The 21,720-nt window shown below is 35.5% G+C and overlaps 2 protein-coding genes across 7 annotated transcripts in view; one reads left to right on the top strand and one right to left on the bottom strand.

Annotated features, from left to right (window-relative positions):
- Tbc1d15-17 (TBC1 domain family member 15/17) overlaps window positions 1-21,720 on the bottom strand; it is a 113,851-nt gene that overhangs the window by 13,568 nt on the left and 78,563 nt on the right. The gene's annotated exons all lie outside the window — the stretch shown is intronic.
- The window catches only part of dac (dachshund), a 191,647-nt gene continuing 186,465 nt past the window's right edge, over window positions 16,539-21,720 (top strand). For all 6 annotated transcript variants that reach the window (XM_069050712.1, XM_069050710.1, XM_069050708.1 and 3 more), the window contains exon 1: window positions 16,539-17,443. In XM_069050712.1, the coding sequence (XP_068906813.1) occupies window positions 16,770-17,443 (674 nt within the window). In that variant the 5' untranslated portion in view covers window positions 16,539-16,769. The remainder of the gene's footprint in view (window positions 17,444-21,720) is intronic.

Genomic DNA, 21,720 nt, shown 5'->3' with positions numbered 1-21,720 from the left:
AGCTAAGTAATATAATAAAAATTAAACTCTGAAATAAAATTAGCTCTAAGAAATTATACTGCTTTATTGTAGGTTAACACTATATTTTTTATATTAAGTAACAACAATAGGTAGTTTAATATTTTCAGTTTTATACTTTACACTTCTCTGAAACGGAATTTTTTCTAGAATAGGGCTGTTCAGTTTAACTGGTTCATTAACTAACTCATGATTAAACCGGTCAAAACACTCAATCCACTAAGGAGCTAAACCGGTCAACCGGTTAACCTGTTTGGCCGGTTAAATTAAGTTATTAATTAGTTGAATAAGAAACGATAGTTAAATAATTTAACAAATCATGTTGTTTAACTATGCGAAATAATATCTAATTAATCAAGTTAATTATTGTTATAACATAACTGATTTCCAACAGCTAATTAACTAGCTCTACATTTAACCAGTCAAACACGTTAGTTGATTAATTTTTTAGTCGGGTTGGCTTTACCGGTTTAACCATTAGCTAACAAATTAAGTTAACCACTTTAACTGGTTAAATAAGTTAAACTGTAGGTACATCCCTAGACTTGAATTAGGTATTTAAAATTGGAGTTGGAGATTAGTGGGTGGTAGGGTGTAGGGAAGGACGAAAATAATGAATTTTTACAAGAACTTTAGTACCTAAGTATTTTTATATGGTTTTTATATAGTTTTTCTCAATTTTCCAAATTCAAGTGGTTGAGAAGTAGTGTACAGCTTCTGCATCACAAAAAAAATATTTCTTTTCAGTTGAATACTCTATTTAATAAAGTAGAATACAAAAAATATGTTATATAAAAAATGTAGAAAAGGTGTGAATTAATTATTTCATTTAAACAATATTTATGTAAATTTACTATATTACTTAAGCGAGCTGTCTTTTGAATGGAAATTTCTATATCATTTTTGGTTACATCTGAATATACAAATGATTCACGAGTAATAATGAGCCCGGCGAAATTGAAAATGCAACCCACAGTACATTTGGAACGTAAACCTGGATGTGGACGCCGTAATAATCCAGCTTTACCTTCCAAATGTATTGTGGGTTGCATTTTCAATTCCTTTGGGCTCATTATTACTCGTGAATCACTTGTATACCTACAAGAGTATACTTAAAATATCAAAAAGTTTATAAATTTTCCGTTTTTCTGTTTTTCTTTCTTATTTTCTAACAAGTGTTCCAATACATTGGTTTTTCTTGTATTTATGAATATATTTTTCTCTTTTTCAATGTTTTCGTAGTGTGTAAAAAATTAATTAAAAAATCTAAGCGAGAACAATACCCCTTGTTTGAGTCCCAACTTGCGTTCTAAGTGATTGTGTTATCCACAAATACTTTAGATAAAGGAGAGTTTTATATTCGTAATGTTTTCCGGAGGAACAACTACAATTTTGGAAATTAATTAATTAAATTGTATATCAGAATTTGTGTGTCGGAGGTATTGTTTGTACGTTACGTAACGGAAATGGTTAATTTCGAGCGGGGTCAGTCCTGATTAGGGGAGGTCGAAATCCGATTTAGTTTTATTAGGAAACGTTCGAAGATTGTATCGTATATCATCTAAATGAGATAAGTTTGCATGTTGGCAACATCGCCGTATAAGAGATTACATTTTAATGCAAATGCTGTGGAAGTTTGCCGTTTCTCGATGGCGCGGAGTGGACCGCGAAGGGAAATCCATCACAGTTAAAATGTGCGAATACAATATGGAGGTACTTATAGGCTATTTTCCGCACCGCAAAACCGATTTTAATACATAATATGTCACATAAAATTATATCAGAGACTGTATATGTATATAGTGGCCGCGCGATAAAATGTGCCTTTTATATGTTATAGATCTATAGATCATACATTCTTTGCACAGAAATCCCCATAAAAATATTATATGCTCTCCCAAAGGTTGATATAGAATCACTTTAGTATAAAAGCAAATTTATTTCACCGGTTTATGTGTTGAAAGGGCGGACGCTCTTTCAATTCGACATTTTCATAAATTTTCCCAATGCCTCGCAGAAATCACCAAATCGTATTCTTTACTCAGAATAAAATAGCCGACCATTTTTACTCGGCCTTTCTATGGAAATCTCAACTCTAAGGAGACATTTTTCATCTTTTTATTTATTTATCTCTATTCTACGCGGAAATATGTTTCGTCAAGGATAATCCTTTTTATACATATGTACGAGTATTCTGTGAGTATGCCTTAATATTATTTTATAAGCTCCAATTTATATGTTATCTTTGGAAAAAAAAAACAACAACCAATTTGTTAATGGTATTCTATTTTACATCTAATATCAACAAGCAAAAATTATTACTACAATTATATTCTTCAGCGAATTATCAACAGTTACACATATGTATAAAAATTGGATACTAATACTAGCAATCAGTAATAAATACAATGGTACAGCAGTAAAGTCAGTAAATGTCAAACCATTTAAAACAAGATATTGCACAATAAGAGTTGTATTCTTTCATAATTATTGCTTAAATTATTTTCCATGTCTTTTTCTTTCATTTTTACAGTAAAACTATCGTTAAGGGTATTCTTTTGACATCTTTCTTTAGAGCTTTGACTGTGTTACTAGTTTGTTTTGGAAGTCTCAAAAAACTTGCGACACACTTAGGATCAAACTTAGGAAGATAGTTTCCTGATTCTCCTTTCTTTTACATCAACTATTCATGTAGCCGTTATAAAACACATTAAAATGCCGTGTTTAAGATTTTAATGTGTTCCACAAAAAAAAAAAGAAATTAATTTGAAGATTTTATGTAAACTCGCTATAGAAATTTCTTGCAATTTAATTTGATCAGATGACTCTTCTTCTTAATTTTTTTTCTAATCTAACGAAATACTAATAAAACTATCTTAACCCAGATTTAGATTTACTACTTACCACGTACATATGAAATGATTTTTCGGTCCTAATACAAAGTTTTGTTTATGTTCACTGTATGTTGATGTGTGTTGGCAACATTAGTTGCCAATTAGTTGCCAATTAGAAGTAACTAGTTTAAAGTGCGTCTATCGATATTTTAAAACGACCTTTTGCTTCCTTCAGTGGTTTATTGCCGGCTAACAAAGATTTTCGTAAAAGTAGTGAGTAACCGATCCTCAATAATCCGCAGGTACCATCGAGAGTTTTTGTTACAGGATTGGTAAATAATGCCCTAGTAATGAGACCATCATAAACGACCCAAAATGTTAACTAGTGTTTAAAAAGTCGTTTCAAAATATCGATAGACGCACTTTAAACTAGTTACTTCTAATTGAACAGAATTGAAAGAATATGTATCAAATTATGTCCAAACTTCCAAAAAAGCTGGATAAACCAGTCGTAACGTTACAAGAACTATACACTCGTATAGTACTCCCAGAACTTTAACGCTTTATGATAGACAATACTAATAACAAGGGGATTAGTATTTGACACCTCCTAGTGAGAAGACGAGCACTTCGTCCAAGAGAGACTACCTGGTATATCGTCTGCCCTTAAATATCTGTTTAAAGAGCTTCTAGAAATATGTGAGAACAGAGTCAATTGCTTTATTGCGCCCTAACAGCTGGGTATCAATCCCTAACCATTTTACCAAGGATAATTACATCTTACATCCATAAAGCAATTGACTCTGTTCTCACTTATTTTTAGAAGCTCTTTATTTACGTACATTACCTAATTCTTTCTTAAGCTATTTAACCTCATAACGATATTGCCTATCATAAAACGTTAGAGTTCTGGGTCCACTATACATGTATTGTAGCAGACTGCAAAATATTGAACATCGAATTAATTTCATTATCTTTTAGATCCACTGTAGGTATGTTTTGCTTCATAAATTTATATGTACGAGTATTACTGTTTTTTTTGCACATCATGAATGTTATTAAAATTTATTAAAATATATAGCAGCACCTTTCAAAAGAATTATTTATACATTCCAATTTTTTGTTTTCATTTGTGATTATTTAAAAAGGAAATATTGTGAAAATGTTTTTTTTTACCTGGTATATGTTGCAATAATGAGTTAAATCCAAAGTTGCTAATTTAGATCAATCAATGAATTTGCTGTTTATTAAAACGCAATTTGTAATTAAAAACTGAAACAAAACCTGTCACATGACCTTTCCATTTCAAACTTTTCGTGTATTTTAGAGAAAATGAGGAAGAGTGTTCTGTTATTTCGTTCTTGAGGAATGAAACGCATATTTATTATAGTCAACAACACTTAAACTATTGTTGAAATGAAAATACTTAGACAATTTTTAAAATAATTGAGTTCCTAAATACGAATGTATCGAGTGATTTACACACCATGTTCATTCTTTTTTATCTTTCGCTCGTCTCACATTTATTGTCAGAAGACAACTCAAGTTCTATTGAATCGAAACTTTTTTAGTACCTTAGTTTTGGTTTGGTTCTGAACGACTGCGTGACTCCGAGAAAATTTAATTTGGTTATTCATCTACAAGTGAGAGAACACGTGAGATGTTTTTAGATAAGTTTTTATCTAAAAATTCGCCAGTAAAAGGGTTAATCTGTCAGCAATCAAGATTTTTTACTGTAGCGTAATTATGCCGTGAGACTTGCTCCTTTATATCGAAACGTAGGGCACTTCCAGTTTTCCGACATGCTCGAAAGCAGTTCACACAAGCACTCTCTCGTTCTTTGTGTGAAGGTCTCGTTGACCATCATCTTTCCAAAATAAACTGGTAAAGTCGAGGCGTGCAGTGTTGCGCATCGTCTGTGCTAAAATTGGTGGATGCGCCAGTTCTGAAAACGCGAAATTATTAATGAACGCGTAGGAAGTTGGTGTAAATAGTTGTAGTCGAGGATATTCCCGAGCCAAATTATGTCCCATTCAGGCCGTTAATTACGTTTATTTATCTATTGGAGCACGTAACGCACGCAAAGGATGTAAATAGGGGACCCAACAGATAATCTGAGCAGTTCAGAATACGAAGTGTGAAGTAGACGCGTGAAATGTGCAATCCTCGGACTAATATATCCGTGCCTCGCCATTAATCATCTCGATCAGGAGACAGTTGGCCCGAGTGCCGGTTCCTGATAACCGGCGCCGTTACCGTAACCAGCGAAGAATCCTTGCCAGCAACAGATACCGTATTTGCGCGACATCCTTCTTTTTCTCCATTTGAATACCCATCGGACTCTGAAATTGATCGGGCGAACGCTGCCCCCTCGCCGCCTTTAATAGTGCCAAAATAAAATATTCATTCGCACAAAGCCAATTTGATCCCCGATTTTAAAGTTGGGCAATTATGCGTGCTCACACTGTAGTCGGCTGTGACACAACAATCGCAGCCTACTATATAGATTTCCGTAACAATAACATCTGACAGTCGCATGATGGATCGCCAGACAATATGGCGCGGAGGCTCTTCAGAACGATTTCAATAAGGGCGGTATTTGACCGCCGAAGAAGCCGGACTAAATGTAACGCGTCTGTGTGTAGGGTTGAGCTCGACCTGTCAAATTGTGATTTATGTTTTGCTTCAAATTTGGTTTCGCGCCGGCGACATTTTTTGTTGCCGCTCTAATGTCTTATTATTCGATTAGTAAGTGGCATTGTGCCAGAGGGTGGTTGCGTTCTCACGGCACGACGTTTCGCCCACGTGTGCACAGCGGACGTGTTGCGGAAAGGTCCTCAGCCTGACACTCCGTCAGGATGAAAGAGAAATGGGAAAGGCGCAAGGCTTTCGAGAACTGGAACGCTTTCTCACTCTGTATGTTGCATGTTTTGTGTACCATCATGTCTCATATTTTATATGCAGATGGCTGAATGTTTTACTTGAGCTTCGAAGTTCATGGCTTACTTCAGGGAGAACGCGATGTATGTATGGTTGCATCCTCTTGCACTACTATCAGAAAAACATGCTACGAACCGTGAAAGATATTTAGACGCGTTGCGAGTGTTGTATTTTTTTTTTAATTTATGGAAAACTTGAATACGGAAAAGATGTTTGGAAAGCAGAATTAAATGGAATTACTACAAGGAAAAAATAATCACTTACAAATACATAAATACCAAACTAAAGCCATGATATTGGCACATCTGTTTTTTCGTAAGATTATGAGAAGTATAAAATAGAACTAAATAAACTGCAATTAAAAAAAAAAACAAAAGCACATAGTAAAAAACCATGGAACTTTCAACGTTTATTTTCACCTTAAATATGCATAAAATATAACGAATGAAAAATAATAGTAGTTTATTTAATGAGTTCTTGTGTAAATTGGGCCTTTTTTTGGCACTCGTGGGCCTTTAAAATCGCTTAAAACCTTTGAAATTAGCTTGACGTTTCGTTTTGACAAGTTGTGACATTTATCAAAATCCGTTTACACAGGAGAAAATTCTCAAATTCTGACAGTGTCGAACAAAAAATAATCTTCTATATTAGAAGGTATTGCAAGATGTTATGGTAATGATTTTGGTCTTTTATACGCTCCATTAGGTATAATTTATTTTCATAAATTTGTTTTCCTTGATCGAAAAACTACATACATACAGTTAATTTCAAAATTATAGAGTACACCTAATTTTCTACAGTGTAAAATGCACTTACATTTTTTTGTCAATGATCAATGTCAATTTTGACAAACAAAATGCCTGATCTAACTGAAAACGCGAAAGTGCTCATTCTTTCCAAATTAGAAGAAGAGTGGTCGATCCGGAGGGTAGCCCAGTATTATAACATCGCTAAGAGCACCCTGCAGAGGATAAAACACACACTATTATGGTGTTCTAAAATATCAGCGACATTTTATGTTGTCAAACTTACCTAACCTAAGTATGACGCTCAAATTTCAAAAAGCCATCTTTACATCTGGCAAAAACTGTAATAAATCGACTTCTTGATTTTTGAGGTGTACTCGATAATTTTGAAATTAACTGTACTATCGCGGTCATCCAAAAGTGAACGTTTTTTTTTATAGTTTGATTTTTACTTTAAATCATAGGCGTCCTAAAATGTCAAAGTTTGACACTAGCGATAAAAAAATTATTGAAACCATTTTTTTTAAATGCCACATCAGCCACATCTCACTCCGATGCAGACAGCTAGGGCTATTGCAAAGCTAAAACAAAATTGGTCGTTGGCTGCTGTGGCGAGAGAATTACATTGCAGTAAGACTTGCATCTTCAATATAAAGAGGGGTTGGCAAGAAAACAGGCTTGAGAGGCCAATGCGAATAGGTGTTGGAAAGGTTTCTTTACTAAAGTTTACTTTCACTTTAATAATGTATTAATTACTTCTGTCTCATTTTTAATATTAAAATATTAACGCCTGCTGCACGAACGCCAATGAATACAGCCTGATTTAATCTAACGAAAAATACAGAAATTTTCGCAAGCTATCGTTCACTTTTGGATGGCCGCGATTGTACGTGTTTTGTAATGAATGGATGGTATCTACTTTATTACATATAAGAATGTTATTTAATGTGAAGAGAGTATAAAGTAAAGAGAATCCTTTTAAATGATGTTAAAATATGTAATACAAAAGGAATTGTCTGTATTGTTAGCATAGCAAATTTCAACATGAAAGGTAGAAAAAAAACAATAAAATACTCGTATAATAGGAATAATAGTAGATTATATCATAAAGAGTAGAAGTGAGTCTTTTTGTGCTAAGCCCAGAGATTGAAGACCGAGACGAAGCCGAGGTCGACAACTGGGTGAAGCACAAAAGGACCTTCTACTCTGAATAATGTATCTATTCTAGTATTCTATTTTACTCTCTGCAAATTTTCAGGTAAAATTTTCCCAAAATGGTGAATGTAATTTTTAGTATCCTGAACCTTTACTAAGAGAGCAGAGCCCAAATTTTCGATATCTCTCATTGTCAAATTGGTGATTTCATTGCATCGACAAGCGCTTATACTTCCTCTAGGGAACTCAGACATTTTACCTATGTAGCCAGATACTTTTCATCAGGAGCAATTATGTAGAAATCATACACTTTTTGCCCAGGACTGTGGTGGGACTAGATCTGCATACAGTTTGCCGCGATCTGCGTCAATTCTGGGGTGTCACGTCAATTGGACGCCGAAAACTGGACGCGCGAAAACTGGTCGTCGCAATCTGGACGCGCGACAATTGGACGCATGCGACAATTGGACGCGTGCGACAATTGGACGGTGGACGCATGCGACATGCATTAAAATTATTTCACAGTTAATTAACTTCATAAATTCCTTATTAAAGGTATCAATAATATTATGTATGTTACAGCTTTTAGGAAACATTCTCTTTTTCTTTAGAATTTTATAATACTTGTTAGGGATGTAATATTTACCTATCTAACCCTTCCGTCCAGAATAGGTATTATTCTTATCAGTGGGATGGTTCCTTTCTTAAGAAACTATTAGGGAAATAAGAAAACAGTTGCTGAAATACTACAAAATTACAGGTTTTCGGCTTTCGGTTTATGCGCATTAAAAGGTTCTTGTGTAATAAAGCATATTATTTATTTCAGGAATATAATGATAAATATATAAACATGTAAATTCTATTTTATTTCATTTCTCTTGTTGACGAGTGTGAACATATTTAATATGTAATAGCACAATAAATTATTATTATAATTATTCTCACGAGTCCAATTTTCGTCGCGTCCAATTGTCGAATGAGTCCAATTGTCGCGCGTCCAGGTTGCGGCGACCAGTTTTCGCGCGACTAGTTTACCGCGTCCAGGTTGCGGCGACCAGTTTTCGCGCGACTAGTTTACCGCGTCCAGTTAACGTACTAGTAGATCCCAATTCTGGAGCCGTGCAATGCATAGGTCGTGCCAAACCAAATAACCATCAACACTGCATTCTACCCAGAAAATCAACCGGCAACGTTGTGTACTTAGATTTGATTGGTCTAGCATCCTATAATATCAAAACTGCCATTAGTACACTTACTGAATTTTGTTTCCAGCAACTTAATTCAACAGGTGGTGGTTATTTGGTTTTTTGCATGGCCTGTACACCTGTTTACTTTTTAACATTGTGTTCCGCCACCGTTTAATTGTTGTTATTGTTGTTGTTATGTTAGTTCCTGGTCTCTTTTAGTTCATATCTACTTTTTAAAGATTGATTTATTATTTGTATTTCTTCTGTTACACCACTAGCATGATTCAGCGCGCAGTGTCTTAGCTCTTCCCATGTCCTTTCGTACCCGAGACAACTATACTATACTATACCGGGTGGGGCAACGTATACGCGCACGCGAGAAATCGCAACTTCTAATTAAATAAAATTGTCGAAATTTTTCAGACTTACCTGGCTATTGGTAAGGTACATTTCATAATTTTTTCTAAATGACAATTACCTTTATTATTAATAAATAACACGGAGCAAATTATGTGCTCTTACTTAAAGTGAATTATAAATTATTATTTCTTAATGATTTTAATTAAAGTCCTAAAACAGATGTTACTATTTCTACTTCTACCAGATTTCACCAGATGATTAGGTATGAAAAAATAACTAGAGAAATTTCTTGCTTTCAAAATCATGTAAAAGGTAAGATTTGAGAAATTTTCTATATCTCAGATAAGTTGTATTAGGTAATATTTTTTTTGTACAATTTTCATGGTTTGAAGAAAATTACGGAACCGCTGGTTTCCAATAAATATTTATTTTCTTATGTCCCTACTCAGTGTGGTGCGACATCCGGTGTACTTACCACTTATCTTAAGCGTACAAGACATTTTTAGTCTTATTGTAGTTACCTCAGGTAAAAATATCTATTGCATTGAAGTGATATTTGCGTATGTAAACACATGGAAGAAATTGTTAAGAAGCCTAACTATGAACAATCTCCGTCATGTACCTATGTGGGTGTCTCGGTATTGATGCACACCTTTAAGTTCAGATATTTTTGAGAAAAATCGTAACATTTCGCATGCATAACGAGCGGTTAATAAACAACAATTGCAGAGATGCTCTTTGTGTGATTTATTGATGAAAGCTGATACAACAGCGATGATGTAAAGATTAATTAGTATTAGTAGGTAAAGGTCTAGTTTTAAAAGTTGTATTGTGTTGATGGCGAGCAATGAAGCACAATAATTTAGTACCTACTTTGTTTCAAATCTTTTTCTGGATGAAATCAGATAAATTGCCGAAACGTGTCACTAAAAATACCTACGAAAAAACGTTTGTCGAAGTTTACCGCATTGTTTGTTTAAATCGTTCAAACCATGAAGCAGACATTTTTTTACAGCAAAAGCTAAATTACGAAAAGGACTGATTTATTTGCTCCATCCTTAATTATTATTTTGATAAACGAATCGTCGTTGATTGAATATTTGCACATTTTTTACATATTTGAGTTTAGGGGAATGTTAACTGCAAGTTGTAAAAACTACTTATACTTAAACTTTAGTGACTTGGCTTATCCTGCAACGGTACTTAAAACGTAGAAAATAGCAGTTTAAAGGTCACCTGAAACTACACAACTTTTTCTGTTTCCGTTCATTATATTGTTTTATTTTTAGATTTAATTTATTTTTAATTAACTTGACTAACTCGCAGTCAAAAACCACAACATGAAGAAACAAATACTGCTTTTGTCAATTTAACCGGACTTTTGTTGTTCTTTGTTTGTTTCCGGCTGTCAATAACGAATGTTGAACTTTCAAGTTTTTTTTAAAACATCAAAATCGCCCACGATTTGATTCTTTGAATTTAGTAGATATCTTCGTTCTACTTTTTTTAAAATAATTTTTATGTCAAAAACACTTTTGAAATACGCCGAATTATATTATTTAAAAGATTTTTTATGTTTTCAGTTTATAACTTAGTGTATTTTGAATTATTTTCGTTTTCATATATCTTTTAGATATTCAGCCTGAAACTCTCGGGTGTAGGTTCATCCCGTAGGAATAAATATTGTGCATAATGTATTATCGCGTTGTTATAGTGCTGGGTATTGTGATCGTGTCGGGTGCACAATACATTTGCAGGTGATGCAACAATGATGTGGGAAACAATACCCGATGTGCATGTTAGATAAACGGGATTATATCAATATGTCGCTATATTCAAGTATTGGAGAGCTTTGACACTGATGATCACGTTATGCTTTGATTTCCAGAGTACATCGTAGAACTATACCTAACTGGGGTAATACAGTTTCCGTTATCTAGACGCAAATTTATTAATTAATTAATAAAATAATTATGCACTAAACAAATCTCGTTACCAAACGAAAACCACAATTATTGATTCTGCCCACTCTATTCTTTCGATCTTAAATTGGATTAATTCCTATAATTAAATTGTTGCATAATTAATTGCTCAAGCTTTTCATTTGCTCACACGAGCTTCATTATTAAATTAATGAACATTTAATCAATATAATTTGAATTTTTACATGAAAATAATATATTAATTCCACGATATTGTCTTTAATCACACCAACAACAATAATGAGTGTTAAGATTGCTTTGTTGTTAGTCAAAGAAATTCTTTAAAATGTTATTACAACGAAGGTTTCATCTTTTTGTAAAGAAATAAATACAGAATGTTAGAATCAAATAACCCACAGGCTACCACATATGTAATAGGTAATTTAATAGATTTTTTTCTAATTTAGTTACAAAAAGTAACCATTGTGATATGTTATTTTAGTTGTCAAACGTGCTTCATTTAATAACTAGTGAAAAAAAGTGACATTATATTATCACTAGTGTTAAAAAGTGACATTAGTAGTATTATCCCGGAAAATTATTGAAATAGCAGATTTAATCAGAATGTGTGCTTTTCGTAACTAAATTAGAAAAAATCTTGTATGAAGCACATGGCAAAATGGCTAGGTATTTTTTTTGCACACGACATGTTGGGCCACTCGTTGACACTTGTGGTCCAATTGTCACGTCTAGTGCAAAAAAGACGCTCATTTTGCAACTCGTTGCATAAATAGCTACATCTACCCTTTCTTAGGCGTTTATTTATTTTTAATGATATTGTATAAAATTAAGTACCTATGTACTCTTCTTTAATGAGCAATCCGTTTCGTTCCTGTTTCTCTTTCTAAAAAAGATTTTTTGCAAAATTCGGGAGTCTAAAGAAAAGATTTTTTTATAATTATAGCTTATTTTTGGAGTTCCCCGCTCATCATTTAAAATTTTTTGTTCTATTAATTTTTTTAAATTATATGTTACACATTCAAATCTATTTACATGACATGTAGGATGTTCTTATTAAAACAATCAAATGGTATGAAATTACAGGCGTTATATGGTTATTACATTTTTAATAATTTAGCCATATTTCTGTAGCTCCTTTCCATCGACATGCTTCACGTCTTCACCATCTTGTACAAAATCTTACAAGTTAATACATTTTATTTTAATTATCAGTCGAAGCGGAAGAGAATTTTTACTAAATTTGCATGCTCAAATCAAATTTTATTAATAACCAGAAGAAACATTTCTCACAATCTGTAAATTTACAATGGATGTGTATTAAAATTGTACTAACTGACAAGTACCTAGTAAAGAAAGTAGAAAAACAGAAATAGCAATTTGATTAGGATTTTGTAATTAAGGATGCTTATGCAAAAAAACAGAAAATTTGATGAGAAGAAAATTGACCTAACTCAATTAGGAAAGGCGTTTTGAAAATAGATTTATTGACACAGAAGTGTAGAAGGTAGATGATGTGATGTTGCGTATATTTAAAAATATTTAGACCACACAAGGGTTCAACATATGGATCCCTATGACAATAACGTGTCCACGTGTAGATCGTAAAATGTCGGAGCAGCTCGTAACAATTACTCATAAAGTATACAAAATACTCATTTTGAAGTCGGTCGTAACAGAAATAAAAGCAAGTGAAGAGTTCGAATGTAAATCATTTCGGCAATCTATCTGGTGCGTGTCGATCTGTGCAGATTTTGTACCCACGAAAATTATCGACCAGATGTTGAACATCACATCTTAATTTTTTCGAGCCGGATTTCTTTTCGAGTAATTACACGACGATGATGGCGTGAGATCATGAATAGATAACCGTCTAATGTAGAGATTAGAGTGTAAAAACCGAATGTGGGGATCGAAAAGCTGGAATCGAGTGTGCTTCTATTATGAATCAACCCTCCTATTATCTGACGTGTTAGTGGTCAGCATAAACAATAGCTGTATGTCAGATAGGCAAACACAATTACCTATATTTGTAAAAATATTAATCGCATTCATGAATGAGCTATGACAGTGTAGCATTAATGAGAAATCAGGCGAACAATGCCGATATGAAAATAGCAATTATAAAATTTGTAAAATTGCAGGACACGATTAATTTTCCATTTTACATGGTTCTCCGTACGCGACACGACCAATTAAAAAAATACCGCCGAACCCATCCGGACTTGTCGAATAAAAAAATCAGTGCCGAGCGCTACACATCCCGGAACAAGCCACGAGGGAAGAAGAGAGCGTCGTGAAAATAATAACGGGAGTTATGAGGGGTGAAAAGCACCCCGTTTTAGTGGCTCGCTCGTATCTTGGTCGCAGGGAGGAAACGTGAAAGTGTGCAGGATTCGATCTGGTCTGATGTGTCGCATCACTAACCTACTGACCACCAGATCGAAGCTTAATTTTGACGAGGCAGACCCCGGAAGACTCTACACGCTCAAAATCTCACTTACCAATTAAGACGTGGACGTGTAGGCGGTACAAGCGGAGCTGTTTCGTTTTTGAATGCGCCACTCTCCACACCAAAGGCCCAATTGATTTATCGATAATATTGACATAAGATGGATAAGCTGTAATTTGTGAAAAAATGTGTTGATGAACGTTGATTCGTGTGGGTAGTGGACTATTACGGCTCACACTTACCATTCGTCAGATTTAGAATCTTGACTTTGTAATGCGGTTAACACGGCGATTAATAATCTCGGATCGAAGATTTTCATTCATTCTTAAATATGTTGTATTTTTATTATGAGTTTTTTACATGAGTGGTGGTAAATGCCAGTCTGCTGTTACATGATTTATAAGGTGTTGGTGGAGAATTTATGGTAATAGGTATACGTTGTGTTAAATTTAATGTAACAACAATCCGCCGCAACGTTATTGTTTTTCTGGCGTTTATGTAGAAGAAAAAATTTACATTCCTAAGTGAAAAATTAATTAATGATATATAGGTTTTTAAGCAGCATTGCTGGCTGCATTCAGCCGCAAATTCTCTATAAACTTTTTTTATACGAAAAAACAAAATTTGAATGAAGATTTTTCTCAAAGACCATAGAGATTTAATTTTCAGTAATTTAACTGTAAGGAATTAATCAGGGAAAACAGAAGTGTTGAAAGAAAAATCGCTAGCGGAAGATTAAACGAACATGTAAGGAAAATTATAGAAGTGACTGCATCCACATCAATTGGAAAGCTTTAACGTCATATAAGGCAAATAAATAAGTTAGTTAAGACATACGCTTTATTGTTCATAACCTATTTTGACAATTTTTTTCTTGGTCTTATTAAATGAAACCAGATATTAAACGTGACAGGTATACAGGCATTTCTAAACTGCTAACAATTTTGTGAGAATTAAGATGTCATCAAAAATCTACTTTTAAATTTATTCTATCTTCCTTTATAGATGCGTACTTTGATTTTAGAAAAAAAATTCCGTTGTTAAAAATAATGTAAAGTTTATAAATCTATAAATGTTGAAAAGAAATATGATTGTTATGCAAATGTTATACCTATAAAAGAATCACGAAAACGTTTAGGTAAGTTAACATGGATGCGTGTTAATAATAACCATATAGCCCTTTCAAGTTCTAGATTTTTTTAGTTTCCATTAAAAATTAAAATTTAATTTATTGTCAAATATGTCCTATTTTCATAGAGAAAATGAACATTAAAAAGTATGACAGATACCTAGGTACTTTGTCCGCGATTAGATTTTATTTTGCTTTGTCTCTTTCAAATCTTTTCGCTTCATGATTGTTCTTGTTACAATCCTCGTATTCCTCTCTTTGGTAGAGGGATATTTTAGTAACATATTTTCAACGGCATATTATCATTGTTCCATTGTTCAATGTTTTATGAAATTTCCTTATTGTCAATGCACTTTTACTCACTTGAAGATAATTTCGAAACCTCATACCTATACCTATAGTCTATTTGAATATTTATTTCTATGGCTTTTTCATTGGTTGTGGTTAATTTTCTTTCTTTCTATTCGTATCTAAATTAATTAAAGCAATTAAAAGAGATCAAAAATCAATTAAACTGTAATTTACTTTTTTAAGGTAAGTAGGTTTAACATTATTGTTTAAGTGAAGATGAACGGAATGTATGTAGGTATTTAAATTGACAAATATTTTTTTCATTCTTATAACCTTTCACCTGTAAATTTTATTTAGTTGCCACAGAAAACTTTTATTTTTCATTAGGTAACATTACGTTATTAGACTTTGCTCTAAAATACGTAACCTTTTTTTAAATGGAGTGATACACAAGCGTTTATGATAAAAAAAAATAGATATTGTACTCCATGTCTTTTGAATAATTTAATAAAACCGTAGGTCTACAGGGTTGTTTTAAAATAATTTTAACGCTGCAAGCATTTGAGGCACTTTCCAGATTCCGCATTCCTATTATCGGAAATCTTTGTATTGTAAACCAATAATGTTATGTAGATATTTAATGTTTAATTTTAAATTGAATTGAATAACACTTATAAAAATTGATAAGATTCAAATCAATTAACGACGTGATCTATCTGTTAACGACCATTTTTTTTTTGCTTTATTAATTTAACTTTACATCGACAATAAGGTAATAAAAATGAAAAATGTGGAAAATAACGTAAGGTCCCGTAAATAGAGAAAGAAATAAAACATTGATCGATTTGGAACGATTTATTGACATAAGTTTATTTTGGTAGTTATTGAACATAAAAATTATTTGAATAGCCTATCTGTGCTTCTTTGTTGCAGGAAAGCTCGAATCGATACTGACAGTTGATGACCTGATGTCTACTAACCGTATTCTTTATTGGTAAGAGGGATTAATCAATAAGGTCGCCTCGATTTTAGAATTAGGGTCCTTCGCGAAACCGAGAGTGTAAATTTGGGGAGTCGAGTGGAGGAGAGATCCGGCGACCGTTGAGTTTATTTTTTGATTTGGTATCGTGTTATAAAAATAGTGGTGGGTAGATATTTTTTTGGTCGTCGGTTCGTCCGTTTTAAAACAAAGAAGTGCATCGGTACGGAATAAAAAGCGGCCCGCACACCTCGTATTGATTCCGCAGCGACAGGCCCGGTGACATTCTTTATCAATACGTCACAGCTCATATTTCAAGTTCCCTTGCATCCGCCCTCAAAGCTACAAAGAAACTAACTTCTTTCAGTAGCGGAGGGTGGGCGGTAGCGATGGTGCAAGGGGAGGGCGCCAATGGCGTGTCGCGACGCAGCCGCTCTGTCCAATAGGCCGCGGCCGGGCAGGCCCCGCCCCCCGGCACTTGCAGCAGTTTTTCCAAATGTTTTTATTTATTACATTTGTACCCGGCGAGTGTACCGGTCGTGTCCGCACTTCCTCAGGTCGCGCTCCAGAGTGTACAGAGTGTACGCGGTGCGCACTTACGCCCCGCCCGGCAGACAGACGGACAAACAATCCGAACCCTCACTATTACGACATCTCTTCGACTGTCTGGTACGACTGTCGCTCCGGGTGATGGACTCTGGTGCAGTGTTTTGATCTCGAGGTGTTCGCGTCGCGACGATGGACAACTCCGGCATGGACTCTGCCAGCGAGCACAGCAGCCACGCGTCCTCGGGCTCCCCCGCCGTCGCCGTCAAGCCCTCGCCGTCGCCACCCACGAACAACAACAACCCCGCGTCCAGCAACCACAACCAGGTGCACAGCCCGCGCCAGGCCAGCCCCCTGGGGCCGCCGATGTCGATGGCGCACCCGCTCAGCCCGCCGCCGGTCTCCTCGGCCAGCCTGGCCCGGAGCATGGCCCTGGGCCATCTCCCGCCGCCGGGCCTCGGCCTGCTCAACTCGCTCGGGGTGCTCCACAGCCCCCTCGATCTGATGGCGCACCACGCTCCGCCGCGCTCCTACAACAGCCCGCCGCCGATCTCCACCTCCGACCCCACGGCCAACGAGTGCAAACTGGTCGACTACCGCGGACAGAAGGTCGCCGCCTTCATCATAGCCGGCGACACCATGCTATGTCTTCCACAGGCCTTCGAGCTCTTCCTCAAACACCTGGTCGGCGGGCTGCACACGGTCTACACCAAACTCAAGCGGCTCGACATCGTGCCCCTCGTCTGTAACGTGGAGCAGGTCAGGATCCTCCGGGGATTGGGGGCAATCCAGCCCGGCGTCAACAGATGCAAACTCCTCTCCTGCAAGGACTTCGACACGCTCTACAGAGACTGCACCACGGCCAGGTACGTGTTTGCGTAATAAGGTGGCTCTCCAGTCGCTCAACCCCTACAACCCTTCTCGCAGAGACGATCCCGTTTATGATAGATGCACTCTATAAATACTAACTGGGCCAGAGCAACCCCCGCGTTTAGACTGAAATAATTATAAAATGAAACAAGGGGAATCGAGCGGAGGACGCCGCCGTCCCCTTTATATTTCTGCATACTCGACGATTGTTGATTCAATAACGCGAAACTCGTTTGAATTCCAATCATCGGTCTAGATAACACACGTGTTTTATTAATGTTCCGTGCGGCATATCTCTTTTTATATACGTAAATGGGCCGAGTGGCGCCTCTCTATCGATATATTATGCCGAATGTTATAAAGGGATGATAAGTTGAACGGTCATCTGACAGAACCTATTAGCACTCGGCTATTATGAAGGCGTAAGCTATCGGGAAATCTTGAGGCGTCCCGGTGAGCTCATCCTCGCCCGAGTCGGACCCCGGCTACTGACCATTTATAATACAAATATTAACACCATTGTTTGTATTGTATTGCCATAATGGGATTTGTTAACGCCATTATGCGATTCGATCGAGGTTGCAACGGACACAATTAAAATATCAAATTTTTTATGAGGGTGAAAGTGGCAGAGAGAAATTTACGGCAGCTTCTGGAATTAGATCTAACGCAAAAATAACAAATGTTTAGTAGGGTGCCTTCCAGAAATGGCACGTTTAAGGTTTTTGCTGGCACGTGGAACATGTAACGACACTTTCGATTTTTGATTTTTTGAAACCACCAAAAATAAAAATAATAAATGTATCTATTTTATGATTACTTACATTGGCAACTCTACGGTAACCTTTCTTGTATCCGTTGACCAACAAGTGTAAAATCTCTTACAATTAGATAACACCGGTTCTGAGTAGGTACACCTAACAAATTCTCATTTCTGTGCGTCTCTCGAGGACTAAGTTTGAAGTCTGTGTCTTTTCAGGATTCGAAAAATGAAATTCTCTTTATTCAATAACTAACTTAAGTACTCTACCAGAACGTAAAAAATTGTTGACACAATATTCGATAAAAAAAAAATAGATTTTTATAACAGTTCTGAAATCTTCCTTTAGAAGATTGTGGCCATTTTTACAAGAATTGTTCAGAAATGAAATTATTAAATCACTTAATCACTTTAATCACAAATGTAACATTACTTTCATGGTTCTAAGAACTGAAAAACCATTGAGAATGGTACTCCTGAAAATAGTTTTCCAGATGAATTCTTCCTTTTTCCGTTGAGTCTTTGTTTCGGGCACCGCTTAGCCTTCTAAAAATTATTGTACGCAACGCAGACAACTCTTTTTATTTTGACACTTTTACCAAATCCAATTTACCGTCCCCGAAGGGTCTGGCACTTCATCCGATCGGCAATTAGGAATCCAGGAGACGTTAAACTTTTGCCTGTGCATACAAAGTATAAAGTAACAATGGAATACGTGTAACAATAAACAAGACGGGAGCATAGTGTTCTTGTGGGGATTTAAATCATCTTTAAATAAATATTGTTGACAGTTACGCCTTGCCATTAAAACATCCCAAGCGGGTAGACCTACAACTTGTTCGAGAAAATCACACTGTTATTTATTATGGGACTAAGGCAGAGGTCAAAATTGACAGCGGACTTAAATTTTTATGTTTGCACATTCATACATAGTGAATATAGTTAGTCGGTAACAGGTCTACATTATTGCTTATTACATTGTTGTGTTCAATAACCGTCCAGAGTCGTTTGCAGCCGAAGGGGATTTTAACAGCTGATTCTGAAAATTTCTGCTCAAGATGAATTCATTCGATTTTATTGCGCCTACGAGTTTTTAATTTAGTATCTTCGGTTTTATGACTGGTCGATGTTTATGTTAATTTGACAAGGATTAAACATTTTTGCAATTTTTATCGACTGGAAAAATTCTTCTAAAATTGTTGGAAATATCCTTTCACATACTCGTAAATTATTTGCTCGCTCTTATTTAAATTGTGTTACATTTTTATTATATACTGCAAGCAGTACTATCAAGTACACCTGTTCTGCGTAGCACCAAATACAATTGTTCTTAAAATAGGCAATCGGTGCAAGTTGAGGGTAGCACCCACACGTCTTAATTTATAATATATTGTGTACATTTCAAGTACAATTAGTGAACAGCAGTTTTTCGTTCCACGAACATAAATATCACGTTGTTGATAAAAAGGAGCATAAATAATATAGGCAATAAAAAGATTTTTAATTGTCTGTCAGTCAACTTGACATTAATCATAACAATATCAACATATTATCAATTGTTATTTACAGATAAGTACCACACAATCACGATGGTGATAAACGTTTTTCGCACAAATTTTTGACTCATTTAATAAGGATTATCAACATGCAAAGAAGGATTTACTTTACAAAAGTGTATAATTTGAAATTCACGTGTCTTTTAATTACTCATTTCAATCTCGTTTTGTATGAAGGAGCTGTTACAAGATTTTAACAATAATTTTTACACAAAGTGCTTCCGTCGCTTGACGGCTTAATTTATATCTCTCTGCACAGTCAGAATTCCACTACAAATTATTAATAATTGTTATCTGACACTACTGCATATGGGCTCGGAAATAATTATTGTAGATAAGGTGGGTGTATTTACTCTAAATGCCACTGACCCACCTTGTTGATGCCGACGTCAAACTATATTGGTCTTATAAACTTTTATAAATAATTAATCAGGCTTTGAACGAACTTAAATAACTTGTTAATCGCTACTTGCTAATTTTCCGAACAAGTATTTGAGCAACACAAAAAATTACATCTTTATTTGAATAAACATGACTACTTGCAGTTTCAAGTAAGAGGAGTTGGGTATTTCTCCAACGTAAACGATATTTATGGTATATGTGGGAACAAAAGAGGTCCAGAAAGTGTTCACTGCGGTAACACTTCGACTGAAAATTTTGGTTTCGAACCGTTTGAAATTCTGATTCCATTACAAAGAGACAATTATCATCTTGCACAACTGCATCTGTTGTAACCGTCAATCGCCTTTGATTTTTGAGTTCGGAGCAGATCTGGCTGCGCTCGTTTGTGTCTTTGTGTAATATTTGTTTATTCATGTCGGGAGTGATGTCATGATGGCGGTGAAAGTGAACGAATTCGGTTCCGATTATCTAAGACGAAATGAGGTATGGGTGTTTGACCGCCCGCGGCGCGAAAATCCTCGGCGAAAGATTTTTTATTTGGTTATTGTCGGGACACTTTAAAGTTAATTTTCGAGTTTACACGAGCCATAACAATAACAGTTTAACGTGGTAGCGTTCGCCGTTGTAATAAAGAATTCAGCAGATATGCCGCTAATTCTTATTTGAAATGAGTTTGGCTAAAAATGCACGTCTAGGGAAATGTTCGGAGTCTAGTAATTAAAAAAGGCGCCGTTCGTCGTCTCTGTCGCACAGTGTACACCCCATCTGGGTATCGACCAAGTGCAGCCTCGGTGCTCCGACGAAGAGCTGTCTGGCCGGCTGGAACCGCATACTCTATTCAGTGCAAGAGTATTTTAATAATTCATTTATTTTTGCAAAAGCAATCAGAGTTTGTACGCAACTTATTATATTTTTGTTAGAGTTTAAATGGGTTTTTGTTGCATTTATGTGGCTCGGTATTGTGCTTAAGATTACATGTACACTGTTCATACATGTCCACCTTATTAAACTTCTTCTAGTATGCAGATTAACATTGTGTAAGGGAGGCATGGTCTAAAATTAATTGCATGCCTGTTAGTCAAGGCAGGTGAGGTCGTTTTATTTCTGTACGTGAACCATTTCAATAATTTTATTTTGCGGAGAGAAGCTCGTGCTTTGCCGAACGTCCTTTCTGATATTTCGAAATGGGAAAACGGATCGAGTGATGAATAGCCAGCCGCGTTCGCATCTTTTGGACTGGGTGGTCTCTTTCTCTTACAAAACGTAGCAAATTAATGTATCCTTTGGTCTATCAGCAATAAAGCTACGAAAAAATTACGTTAGGTTAACGCAGCAACCGGCAATTAGTCTTGTTCTTTCCGTTTTTTTATTGTAATTTTTAATTACGCTAATTTTTTGGGCTGCCGTAATTGAAGTAACTTGTTGAAGGCTATTTAACTCCGCAAGTTTGTATCAACACTTGGAAAATTAATTTCAAAAATTATATGCTGCATGTTTAATGGTCCGAGGGACTATTAGCCAAAACAATTCCAAATGGCTTGTAATTGCGCCTTTT

Source organism: Tenebrio molitor, chromosome 6, assembly GCF_963966145.1.
Source record: "Tenebrio molitor chromosome 6, icTenMoli1.1, whole genome shotgun sequence".
NCBI lineage: Eukaryota > Metazoa > Arthropoda > Insecta > Coleoptera > Tenebrionidae > Tenebrio > Tenebrio molitor.
Note: the sequence above shows the minus strand (reverse complement) of the source record. Positions and strands in the feature narration are given on the sequence as shown.